Below are 13,666 nucleotides of genomic sequence, written 5' to 3'. Positions count from 1 at the left end.
CCTCACCTAATCCCTTCGGCTGACTGCTCTTCTCTCTGGCTTCCTGGCTTTTAATCCCCTTTCTCCTGCTCTTCCCGCTTGCTACTTCGGGCATCCCTGAATTGTCTCTCCTCATCTGTAACCCTGGGGCGGACTGCTCTTCTGTCCAGGTTCCTGGGTTTTTATCCCCTTTCTCCTGCTCTTCCGGCCTGTGCCTTTACAATTAATCAAATTGGAGCACCCATTTAGGAAGCCCATCTTTATGATTTTGTCTCTCTAGAACAACTCTTGGTACCAAATGTGTTAGACTAGGTTCTCTAGAGAAGCAAAACCAGTACCTTATATATATAGAGAGAGAGAGAGAGAGAGAGAAATTTATTTAGGAACGTAGCTCACCCACTTATAGAAGCTGGCAAGTCCCAAGTTCTTGGATCAAATGTCAAGCTGGAGGCTTTTCCCAACTCACACAGCTGCAGGGGCTGACGAGCTCAAGGTTGGCAGGCAGTGTACTGTCTGTTGAGTCTACAAAATGACAAATCCAAGATCTTCAGGCCAAATGGTAGATTGTTCACTCACAGACAGTTGTAGGCAGCACAACAGAATCCCGATCCACAAGCGTGTCTTTTCCCAGGATGTCCGTAAATATTCTAGGAGCAGCCCACACCCCTAGAGAAGCTCCCTTTCAACGGATTGGCTGCTCAAAACATATACATCTGATCCCATCATTGGAACAACCCACATCACAATTGCTTAAACCACACAGAATTGTGGTCCAGCCAAGTTGACACACAGCTCCAACTATCATAATGGGGTTTTGGTGTGATGCTACTTTTGAGAGCTTTGTGGGAAGATTTCTCAGTGGGCATGGACCATGTTTTAGATCCTAAGTTTCTAAGTCCATCTTCCTCCCATATACTGGAAGATGTACCTCCTGTTCGGGCCCAGGAAGTTCTGGCATAATTGTCTGGTTTCACTCGATACCCCGATGGAAATTCTCATGTGGGTACCAGCTTTTCTAGGGAGACCTTTAAGTTTGTCATTGGTCTAAATGTTCTTTCCAAAGGATAATAACCTCAATAATTCTTCCTTAGCAGTACTAGAGCCTCTTTTCCTCTCCCTCCCTTTCCCCATCATTATATGACAGACAGTCTTTAACTTAGTTATTAGGACTGTGACTGTGTTTTGTTTCCTCTGGTAGTGTTGTGGTTAAATCATCGGGATGCTAACCACAAGGTCAACAGTTCAAACCCACCAGCCACTCTGTGGGAGACAGATGAGGCAGTTTGCTTTCATAAAAATTACAGCCTTGGAACCCCTATGGGACAGTTTTTCTCTGTCCTATAAGTCGCTATAAGGAACTCTGGTGGTGTAATGGTTAAAACATTCAGCTGCTGAGGTTATTGGTTAGAACCCACTAGCTGCTTTGTGGGAGAAAGATGAAACAGTCTGCTTCCATAAAGATTTACAGCCTTGGAAACTGGGGGCACTATGAGTTGGAATCAACTTGTTGGCAGTAGGTTTGGTTTGGTTTTGGTCTAAATTCACTATGAGTCAGAAATGACTTGATGGCATGGGTTTGATTTTTTTGGTTTTTGTAATAGTGCTCATCAAGCCCTGTCACCAACCTGTTAGTCACCTTAGTGTTAGTGCTATTTTCTGAACAGTGCTGTTTTCCTTCTGCTGTTCACTTCTAGGATACAAATGACTACTGGTTTGTAAAGGGCTGTCGAGAGTACTATAGTGTTTTTGGTTTTGTTTTTATAGAATTCCTCAGGATGTGCTGAGTAGGTTTAATGGAGTGGATGGCTTTCACCCCCTGGAGAGTAAATCTGTTGGGAGATAATTGTAGGGGATGAGAATTTTCTTAAGTAGACTGTTACCTTCATACTATTTTAACGTAGTATCAGTGGATTTCTTAGTGTAAAACAAGAGTAAAGGGAAAAATGGACTTTCCTCCATATAAACATTTTCTTAATTTGATGTTTGGTATTGATTTTTTGAGTCTTAACAGCGTAAACATTACCAGGGTTGATACTTGTTTCTTACTGCAACTAGTTAATACAAGACAGTAGAAGAGGTAATAAAAATGGTAAAGTTAAATATATAATATTAGAAAGAAGAGTTGGTATTTACTGTCACTTAATGTTTTCCATAGCACGGTTTTCAAACTTGAATAGGAATCATTAGGGGATCTTGATAAATTTAAATACAAATTTGTCTGGGGTGGGGTCAGAGATTCTGCACTTCTAACAGCCTCCCAGGGGATGCTGATGTTGTTTGCCCAGGGACCACATTTCATGCACTGCATAATGTCCATTCAGGCAACATCCGATTGCATATATATCCGAGGTTCCATAAGATTATGATAGAGTTAGGAAATCCCAATCGGAGAATAGAACATAGCAAATACCAGCTGTTCCCCTCATGCAACATGTGTATATCGTGTCTTTTGTATACATTCCACCTTCCTAGTCCCGGGGTTCTTCATCTGTAGATTCAATCAACTGCTGATTGAAAATATCCAGGGGTGGGGTGGGGTGTGAATCAGTCAGGTGATCAAAATAATCCTTGGAAGGCTAAGAGGGAGCAGAAAGTGCTACTTATATAGCATTTACATTGTATTAGGTATTATAAGTAATCTAGAGATGATTTACAGTATATGGTAGGATGTGCTTCGGTTATATGCAAATACTACACAGTTTTGTATGAGAGACTTGATTATCTGCAGATTTTGGTGTTGGGAGATGCTTGAATAATTTCTTTTAGAAGGATCAGCACAAGGTTAGGCCCTGTGAGATGGAGGTTAAAGATGTCCCAAATGTCTAACTTTTCCAAACTGCTGTACCACTCTATCAACTCTTCTTCCCCCTGTCACTACTTTCCCTCCTGTCTTCTTAGGTATCCTTATTTCATTGTAACGTCTCATGGGGGGGTAGGGGGGACATACCACCAAACTCATTGCTGTCGAGTTGACTGCAACTCATAGCAACCCCCAGTGGATTTCCAAGGTTTTAAATCTTTACAGAAGCAGATGGGCTTATCTTTCTTCTGTGGAGCAGCTGGTGGGTTCGAACCACACTGATCTTTTGGTTAGCAGCCAAATGCTTTAACCACTACCAGAACATCTCACATAACTCACAAACTGCCAAGGAAATGGCTCATGCAGTGGTAGAGACTGGGAGGCTGGCAAGTCTCATGAGTCAGGTTGTAGATCTAGAGGATTCTATCACTCACTTGGTTGCAGGGTCTGGCGAACCCAAATCAGCAAGTCAGAATACTGGCTACTATTTCAAGTCCAGGGGTGAGATAATGACAAACCAAATGCAGGATCCAGAGCAAGAGTAACTTTTCCAGAACATTCACATGTGTATCCTCAGGGAAGGTAAGGGTGGTGACCTGAGTCACACCCTCTAGCAAGGAGGGACTTAAGATACATCCCACCCTAAACAAGCATACAGGCTAGAATTTAAATACATTACAAAATGGAGGACTATGGCTAGAAGAGGAGCTCTGGTAGCATAGTGCCTAAGGCACTTGACTGCTAACCAGAAGGCTGGCGGTTCAAACCCACCAGCCACTCCTCGGAAGGAAGATGGGGCAATCTACTTCCGTAGTGATACTGCCTTGGAAACCCAAGGAGGGGTCGCTATGAGTTGGGTCTGACTCGACGGCACATAATAACAACAACAACAATGGCTAGAAGAACCATATTAAGCAATTCACTGTACTGCCAGAGAGTGGGGGGATCTTGGAACCAATCCCTTGTGGATACTGAGGGATGATTGTACCAAGTGATTGTGCTGCCAGGAGTATAACGGTACAGTACATACCAAGAAAACCCTGTGGGCAGTTCTACTCCATCACATAGGGTCACTGTGAGTCAAAATCAACCCAGTGGCACCCAACAGCAGCATACTCCCTGTGGTGGTGAAGTTTGTGTGTCAACTTGGCTGGGCCTGGTTGAGTGACTGGGCAGCTGAATGAAGTTATTCCCCAAGGTGAGATTGGTAATTATAACTCTGTGGTGGAATGTATTGAAGCAGCTGCTTTGGGTATGTGGTTTGCTTCCCGTATATAAGAAACAGCTTTGGGAATGGTCTCTAGCTTATGGCACTCTTGGACCCTGCATGTAGTCGTGTCGTTGTTCAGCAGCCTGCCATGCTCTGCTGACCTTGGGACTTTCAATGGATTTGAAGTAATGGCCTGCCACATGGTTTGGTAACATCGGAACCGTGCCATTATATTTGTCAACTTTGGGCTTGTTAGCCTCAGCAGCCAGTAAGTAGCTGCCTGAGTGAAGAGATGCGTCTAGCTTCAGTGGGCCGGGAGCAGGAGGCAGAGCTGAAGCCCAAGGTCGAGGAGCATTCACACAGCCCCTAGAACTTGGCACTTTGATCTTGGACTTCTAGCCTCCCAAACTGCAAGAAAATAAATTCCTGTTTGTTAAGGCCATCCCATTTGTGGTATATTCTTGTCAGAGCAGCACTAGGTAACCAGAACATTCCCATTATCTTATGAAAGCTACCCAGCGTCCTCTAGCCTGAGACCAGAAGAACTAACTGGATGATGCCCAGCTACCACTACTGACCATTCTAACACAATAGAAGGTCTGGATTAGAATGGGAGAAAAATGTAGGATGGAACTCAAATTCATAAAAATGATCAGACTTACTGGTCTGATAGAGACTGGAGAAAACACTGAGACTGTTGCCCTAAGTCACTCTTCTAAATGAAACTGAAGCTACTCCTAGAGACTACCTCTCAACCGAATAATAAGCTGGCCTATAAAACAAAAAATAACACCCATGAGGAACGTGCTCCTTGCAACAATCAACTATACAATACCAAAAAGGTAACATTTGCCCCCCCCCCAAAAAAAAAAAAAAAAACATAAAGATGAAAAGGCAGGAAGGGGCAGGAAAACCAGAGAAATGGAAACGAGGAACCCAGGTGGAAACAGGCAGAGCAGACACATTGTGGAGATTACAACCAATGTCATGGAACAATTTGTGTATGAGCTATTGAATGAAAAACTAATTAGCTGTGTAAAGCACAGTAAAATGTCTGGAAAAGAAAGCAAGCTACCCAGAAGCTACCCTATAACTTGTGCCTAAGTTGCCTAGAACTTAGTCATATGACTTACCTAGCTGCAAGGGAGTCTGAGAAATGTTGTCCTCATTCTAAGTGGTCCTGTGCAAGCTAGATACTGAAAGCTTCTGTACAGCAAGAAGAGTCCAATACATATGGAATAGCATTCTTTGCCATATCTGGCTTTTTGGGGATAATGATAAATGCTATTTCAAGGGCCAATCCTTTGTTTTTATGAAATAGTCATTGTACTATGGTATATAGATAGTACTGTGGATTACTTGGGGTTTTTATATAGGTAGAACTGAGTCTCTGCCTGTTTTAGAAATACACTGGCACTATTACTGCTCTCCTTCTTTTTCACTCATTTCTTTCTGCTGTCTGCGTACCTGTTTCTAGCATATTTCTTATCTCCTATCTTCCCAGCCTCTCATGCTTTACTTTTGTCAGGAGTATAAGACCAAATAACTAAGCTTTTTAGAATTGTGCCTAAAATAACAACTGCATTAGGGTTTTATGTGTTTATATGCACGGATCATCTCTCCTTATAAAACATTTGAAAAAATTGTAGAAATATAATTTAAAAAATTGATTATATTTTCACGGTGTTCTTTATAAGAAGTCAATAATACCATTGGATTACATAGTAGCTCTGGTAGCGTAGTGCCTAAGGCATTTGACTGCTAACCAGAAGGCTGGCGGTTCAAACCCACCAGCCACTCCTCAGAAGGATGATAGGGCAATCTGGGATACTGCCTCGGAAACCCAAGGAGGGGTCGGTATGAGTCGGGTCCAACTCGACAGCACATAACAGCAACAACAGTACCACTGGAAAATTTAAACACCACTTTGGTTTTTTAACTATTGAAGTAGGAGAACAACAGTATTTGTGACAACTCAGAATTGAGGGTGGGGACATGGGAGAACTCACAGAGACATGAGTTTAAATAAAACAAAATGAATCATAAACAATATTTTGTGGCATTATCCTGGGAAATTTTAATGTTCCAGGGATACATCAAATTCTAGTATGACTGCTCTAAGGACTATTGTTTTAAAAAATTGATTTTATTAATAATGTATTAGGATTAAGAACTCATCATTGAGTTTACTTATTTGAGACATTGCCTATCAGTCAACAGACTAGTAAGGCACCCGACTGAGGAGGGTTGCAGCTCATGACAAGCCATGCTGTAAAGTTTATGTACTTTTAATAAGAAGTCAGAAGCCATTACAGAAATAATACTGTGTCAAAGAAAAAAAAAGACCATACTTTTTCTTATTTTGACTAGAAGAAAAGCAAAGTGAGTTAAGGGCACACTTTTTCCTTTTTGGCTTATGTAAGAGTTTTTACACTCTTACAGACCTCTGAGATACTGTGAGTTCTGTTGCAGACCACTGTAGTAAAGCAAACATCACAATAAAATAAGTCACATGAATTTTTTGGTCTCCCAGTATGTATAAAAGTTATGTTTACATTATACTGTTGTCTTTTAAGTATTCAGTAATAGCATTATGAAAATGTTTGAAATATTGTGAGAATTACCAAAATGTGACAGACGTGAATTGAGGATATGCTGGTTGGGAAAATGCTTGACAGGGATACTCACAAACCTTCAACTTGTGAGAAACGCATTATCTGAAAAGTGGTTTGTTTTTTTTTTTTACAAATAAATCATAGACCTCTATTTAAGAAAATCTGAAAGACATAGGCATGGCCTCTACTTGCCTTCTAAGTCACATCCTCCTTTGACCAAGACTGTAATCAAAGTTCAATTTCAGCATCTTTAAACAAACAAACAAAAACCCAAACTCATTGCTGTCTAGTCAGTTCTGCCTCATAGTAAATCTTAAGACAGAGTAGCATTGCCCCATAGGGTTTCTAAGGCTGAAATCTTTACAAAAGCAGCCTGACTCATCTTTCTCCCACAGAGTGACGGTGGATTTGAACTGGCATCCTTTTGGTTAACAACTGAGCACTTAACTACTGCACCGCCAGGGCTCTTCAACACCTTCAAACAGGGATATGTACTTTTTTTCTTTTTTTTTTTTTTAAAGGACACAATTTTATACTAGTTTCTGTAACCCCAATGATACTCTAAATAATTGGCTGGGTTTTTTTTTTTTTAAATCTTATTATATAAAACTGACCCAGTTTAGAGCATTCTGGTCAAAATAAGTGCCCAGGCACAGACAGACTGGGTAAGATTCATGGAAACTTGTGAAGTGTTTTTTTTTGTTGTTGTTGTTATTGTTCCCATCATTCCTTAATGCCTTAATCTCAACCCTCCCACCCCCAATTCAGGATTTTCCATACTCTAATAATTTGAATTGAGTTATACTCTGAATTACCTGCCATTCTAAAATGTACTTCAACCAGGACTTGGAATTGAAGTTAATGTGTATTTCTTATTGTGGAACCAAAAGTATCTTCTCTTGAAGGGATGGGGACAAAAGCCTGGTAAAGGAAAGGCATACCTGGCTGACCTGAGGGTAAACCTGGTTAGTCATTTCATTAAAGAAATGGGTGGGGTGAAGGAGCACTTGAACAGACCTTTCTCTGTACCAAGCCCTATTCTCACAGTGGCCTGCTGAGTGCCCTAAACCTTTGCTCCCAGTCCCTTCCCCCAATGGATCTTTCTGCCAACTCTCTAGACCAGTAGATTCTAACTTTTCCAGTAAGGATTTTTAAAAATGCAATCCTCTATATTTAAAAATATCAGTCCTCTATATCATGATGAAAGGAGCTCTGGTGGTAGAATGGTTAAGGCTAACCAGAAGGTCTGCCATTCAAACCCACCAGTTGTTCCTGGGAGGAAAATGAGACAATTTGCTTCTGTAAAGATTATAGCTTTGGAAACCCAATGGGTGTCACTGTGAGTCAGACTCAACTCACTGGCAGTGGGTTTGCTTTGGGTTTGTTATATCATGACGATAGAGTTCTGGTAGCATAGTGGTTAAAGCATTCAGCTGCTAACCAGAAGGTCAGTGGTTCAAACGCACCAGCCACTCCAAGAGAGAAAGATGTGGTTGTCTGCTTCTGTAAAGATTTATGGCCTTGGAAACCCTGTGGGGCAGTAGAAACTCTGTCCTTTGGGTCACTATGAGTCGAATTATGGTATTGGTGAAGAATATTGAACATACCATGGACTGCCAGAAGAATGAACAAATCTGTCTTGGAAGAAGTACAGCTGGAATATTCCTTAGAAGTGAGGATCACAAAATTTCCTCTCTTACTTTGGACAGTTACCAGGAGGGACGACTCCCTGGAGAAAGACATCATGTTTAGTAAAGTAGAGGGTCAGTGAAAAAGAGGAAGATCTTTGATAAGATGGACTGACAGAGTGACTGCAACAATGGGGACAGCCAGAGCAACAATCGTGAAGATGGCAGAACTAGGCAGTGTTTCATTCTGTTGTACACAGTGTCACTATGAGTCAGAATCAACTCAGCAGCACCTAACTTCATCACATAATTAAGGATCTCTGGTAGTGCAGTGGTTAAGCACTCGACTGCTAACCAAAAGGTTGGCAGTTTGTACCCACCAGCCACTCTGTAAGAGAAAGATGTGGCAGTCTGCTTCTGTAAAGATTACAGCTTTAGAAACCTTAAGGGGGAGTCATACTCTGTCCCCTAGGGCCACTGTGAGTCAGCATGGACTTGACGGCAGTAGGTTTGGTTTTGGTTTTATATCATAATTATTCTGATAAGGAAAATTCATGTGACAAAATGTAATATGAATTCATCCAGTCACTATTCTAAATGAATAGCTAAGTTTTTTATTCGAAAGTATACCCTTCTTTGCTTTCATTATCTAGTTACGTTTTTGTTGTTTACTTGATTGCCTAGTGCTTTTCCACACGCTTTTTCTGAACTTTCAGAAAAGTTTACACCCAAACTGAAAGTAATAAAAATAAACAAGTAGCAATCTTGATTTGAGTTTCTGTTAATCACTGGTGGCAAGGTGTAAAAATGTTAAAGCTTTTGTTCCTAACTGGTTGTCCTACTTCCAGTAACTTATACCAGTAGTTCCCAAGTGCAAACCACCTGCTTAAAATCACCTGGTAAGCTTTTTAAATGTATAGATTCTTAGGTCCCCCTCTGAATAGTCTAAACTCGGTAAGACTGGGAAAAGGTCCAGGAATTGTTAATTTTTTAATTTAAAACAATTTAAAGTTCTTTTAAATTTAAAGGTTCTTTTGATGAACAATGAAATTTGGGACCTTCCAGTTTTTTGTAAAATACATAAATCTGTTCATAGTGGCATATTGTTAAATCATCTATGTTCTTCTGTTACCTCTTCTCTATACTAAGCAGCCTGAAGAACTGCACCCATGCCAACATGTCACCTCCGGGGTTAGACGGAAATCACTCTTTTCTCTCTGGTAGGTTTCTTAGTGTCACCAAGCTGAGCGTGAAGAAAGCAGTATGGCTGTTGATTGCTGGTGTTTTAGGAGGCATCTTGGCACACTGAAAAACAAACCAACAAAACCCTGGGTTTTAGAGGACTTTGCTTTCCCTTTCTGGCCTTGTTGGTTGCTCATCTGTTTTTAAAAAAAAGAAGTTTAGAGTAGAAGGCAGCCTTTTTTTTTTATTTATCCAGTCATCAATTGATAAACACGTGGGTTTTCTTTTTCTTTTTTTTTTTTTTTTTTTGCCTTTATGTTGATACAGTGAACTAGATCTTAAAAAAAATCATTTATCTTTTTATCTGCAACCTCTGTATTAGTGTTGTCTTCATCTATAGCAGAACCTGCAAAAGCTAGAATCTGTGTAAGGTAGAAACCTGTCAGAGGAGAAAAACATTTTCCATTAAAACGAACAATAGAAAAGTGGTAAGATTGAACCCTGTCAAAGGCAGAAAACTTGCAAGACCTGGAAAAACAAGGCAGTTCCAGCAAGTTCCAGCTCTCACTGGTTTCACTGTACTTAGCCCACTTTCAGTTAACTGCAGTCTGATTAAACAGGTGTCTTAGATGTGTTAGCCAGTGTCTGAAGACTTTCTGCCAAGAACGTGTGTTAGATGCAAACATGCAGGTATGTGGCAGTCCTCAGATGACCAAGGACCAGTTCTGACCTCTAGAGATAAAGCAGTAATCGGGATAATATTTTTTTCATTAGAGAGGTAACTGCATGTTCCATTTTTTCTCATCTCATTGTAATTCTCAAAACATTCCTGTGCAGTAGGTAGTATGAAGTTCAGTTTAGGTTTAGTAACTAGCTCAAGGTCATACAGCTAGTAAATGTGCCCCAGTCAGTGTCTGAACTCTTTTTGCCTCCCCTTGGGTCATCTTCTTCCCATTAGCTCTATCTTTTTTGGTCTATATTCCGCCCCCCTTTTTTTTTAAATCACATCTCCCTCAATTTTCTCTGTGATTTTCTTTCTTAAACTCATTCTCATCACCCAAGTTTTTTTTCCTCCCCTCATAAATTTAACATTGAAGAAAAAAAAATCTATGGTAGGGATGAGGAAAGAAATACGGACGATAGTATTTTTTTCTTTTCTCTTTCATTCTTTCTCTCTCTCCATCTTGTAAAAGAAGCAGTTGAACCTAGTTTTCTAACCAGTTAGCAGAGGCCATCTTAAGGACAAGAAGTTTGTTTTTTTCCTTGTTGATACCCCTGACACTTAGCACTGCTTAGAACATGAAAGGAGCTCTTGTGGGTGAGGTGGTTAAACATTTAGCTGCTAAGCAGTATGTCAGTGGTTCGACCTGCCAGTCGCTGTACAGGAAAAAGATGAAGCAGTCAGCTTCCATAAAGATTTATTGTCTTGGAAAACCTATGGGACAATTCTACCATGTCCTGTGGATAGCTGTGAGTCAGAATTGACTCGATTCAGAACATGGGCATTTGATAAGTGTGTAAGTGGATGAATTCAGCTCACATTATACATTTATTCAGAAAAACAAATTCTTCTAAGTATTGACTGATATGTTTAAATCAAATATGACATCTGTGACACACTCTTGAAGACTTTTTTTTTGTTGCTTGGCTGATAATATATGACATACATCCTTATTCTTGAAGTAGCTCTTAAGAGTTAAGGTTTGAGAAGCTCAGAGATGAAAATTTGTAAGTTAGCCAGTCTATACCTTTACTCATGTCATAGCCAGGCTGTGAGAAGGTATTATTAAACAAGACCATTTCACAAGCTGTCTTCTCTTTTCTCATAGCAGAGTACCACACTTACTAGTTTGGGCTGGGTATATTAAGCTCTTCATATATTTTTAAAGGAGGGTAAATTACAGGAAAAAAAAAAAAAATTGCTTCTCATTTACAAGAATAAAAAGGACCCTAGAAACCAACACAACTAGTATAAAGCAAATGCTTTGGAAAATATTGTGGCCAAATTATGGTGTGAACAAGCGGAAATAACAGTGATTTAACAGGTAAGGAATCAGGTAACATCTTGACTGTAATATTTATAGAACCTTGATTATAGAGTTTAATATATATTGCAGTGAACATTGAATAACTTGTAATCTCATGCTTGTCATCTTCCTTTTCTCACCGATACAGTCCATAATGTAAAAAGTACTGCCATCTATTGGATTCTTTTTAGGGTGAGATAGATAAGGTGCTGGAGATAAAAAGGCAAGGAAGGAGGGCCACAGCAAGGGACAGAAATGAAAATTTTGTGTTTAAAAATGGTTGCCAGAAATTATATAGCTTTGAACAAATACTGTTTTCTTGTCACTGATGCTGAGAAATGTTTGTTTTTTTAAACTAATAGTTACATTCTCCTGTGATGTATAAAGGAGAAGTTTGAGAATTGCATTTCTTGCTTATGCACAGCTACAAGGTTTACAATGTTGTAGTGTTCTTTTATCATCCAGTTTACTTGACCTAAGGCTGATGGGTTTGTTGCAGTCCTACATTCATTAGAGTCTGTCCGAAAGATACATCTATTTTATGAAGAGAATCTGCACATTAAATAAAAAGGAGAGGAGAAAGTGATCACATGTGCACGCACACTTTTTTTTTTTTTTTTAACATCATCTAATTGGGTTTTTTGTGAATAGTTTACACAGCAAGTTAGGTCCCCATTTGACATTTACCACACAGATTGTTCCATGACGTTGTCGTCGTCGTTATGTGTCATTGTCTCCAACTCATAGCGACCCCTCCTTGGGTTTCCGCAGTATCACTATGGAAGTAAATGGCCCAATCTTCCTTCTGGGGAATGGCTGGTGGGCTTGAAACTGACAATCTTCTGGTTAGCAGTCAAGTGCCTTAGGGACTATGCCACTATGACAATAGATATATTTACCACAGTGTGTCAGCATTTTCTGTGTTTGTTCCTTTTCCAGTGCTCTAATTTCCCTGCCCCCTTATCATTTTATCTTCGCTTTTGAGAAATTGTTGACCTTAAGGTCTCATACTGATGGATGGTTTTTAAGTGGCACCGATCTTAATGGGCAAGATCCTTTATTTTGTGTGTCACTCTGCTATTTCGCTAGAAGGTGGTCTCAGGATACGCTAGGTTCTAGGTTTAAAGAGTGTCTCAGGGCAGTTGTCTCAGGCGGGTCCTCTAGTCTCTACTTTTCCAGCGTGGCTCTTTTGGAGGATGTTGCCACCATCTGCTTATCTGTTCATGTATTATCTCACAGCGCTGGTCCCAAAGGCGATAACATCTATGAATGGAGATCAACCATTCTAGGGCCTCCAGGATCCGTGTATGAGGGTGGTGTATTCTTCCTCGATATCACTTTTACACCAGAATATCCTTTCAAGCCTCCAAAGGTAAGACATTCCCCTGGTTTTTGCTGAAATGTACTAATTCCCATAAGAGAGAAAATATTGAGATTTTTAAAATTGAGTTTTTAATCACAAATACTAGCAGATTTCTGTTATGTTCTAATGACTGATTACATTTGGGGTTTACTCTGCCTCAATTGAGAGAACAGAATTTTCTGGAGGTATATGCTTTGCCTTGATGGTCCTTAAAATAATGCTGTTTATTATTAACATGGTCAGCGACCCAGAATTAATCCCGTTTTCAACCATACAGGAACAAAACTTTATGAACAGCTAAAAATGGTGTCATAATATCCTTCTGCTTTTAAGCAGTTAGAGACTCAGAATGTCATATCAAAAGCCGTGGAGTCTCTCTCTTGTTATATTTTGGTCTTGTTCATATCGTCATCTCCAGGTCTCAATTTTCTCATCAAGGATAGGTGAACATTGTCCAAATCACATTTATCTATGATTCTCATTCATACTGTCAGAAGAAAAACCTCTTGGGGATGGCGAGACTGCCAGATAGATAGCAGTACAACTGCAGCAGCAAAAAGTAATTAAAAGTTGATCATACAAAAAAGTAGTAGTTAAAGGTAATTTTTACTTAGTATGTTCTATACATAAAAATTAGGAGACCAAACAGAATAACCCATATTTGTGTGCCTATCTTGATTTTTTTTTTCTTGCTTTCTTTTCTTTTTTATTATTGTGATTTCGGTGAAGATTTACAAAGCAAATTCACTTTCCATATAGCAGTTTACATATACTTTGTCTCATGACATTGACCACAGTTTACCACAATGCAACAGCTCCCCTCCCACTTCCTCCTGATAGTTACCTCTTCCCAGTGTCCATC

At 39.8% G+C, this 13,666-nt stretch overlaps 1 protein-coding gene across 1 annotated transcript in view; it reads left to right on the top strand.

Moving 5' to 3' along the window:
- Positions 1 to 13,666, top strand: part of UBE2E1 (ubiquitin conjugating enzyme E2 E1) — a 137,121-nt gene that overhangs the window by 117,820 nt on the left and 5,635 nt on the right. Inside the window, exon 3 of the mRNA XM_007936495.2 lies at positions 12,681 to 12,813. Within this exon, the coding sequence (XP_007934686.1) occupies positions 12,681 to 12,813 (133 nt within the window). The remainder of the gene's footprint in view (positions 1 to 12,680; positions 12,814 to 13,666) is intronic.

This window comes from Orycteropus afer, unplaced genomic scaffold, assembly GCF_000298275.1.
Source record: "Orycteropus afer afer isolate SDZICR_OR568_19922 unplaced genomic scaffold, OryAfe1.0 scaffold00003, whole genome shotgun sequence".
NCBI lineage: Eukaryota > Metazoa > Chordata > Mammalia > Tubulidentata > Orycteropodidae > Orycteropus > Orycteropus afer.
This window is presented reverse-complemented; position numbering and strand designations above follow the sequence as displayed.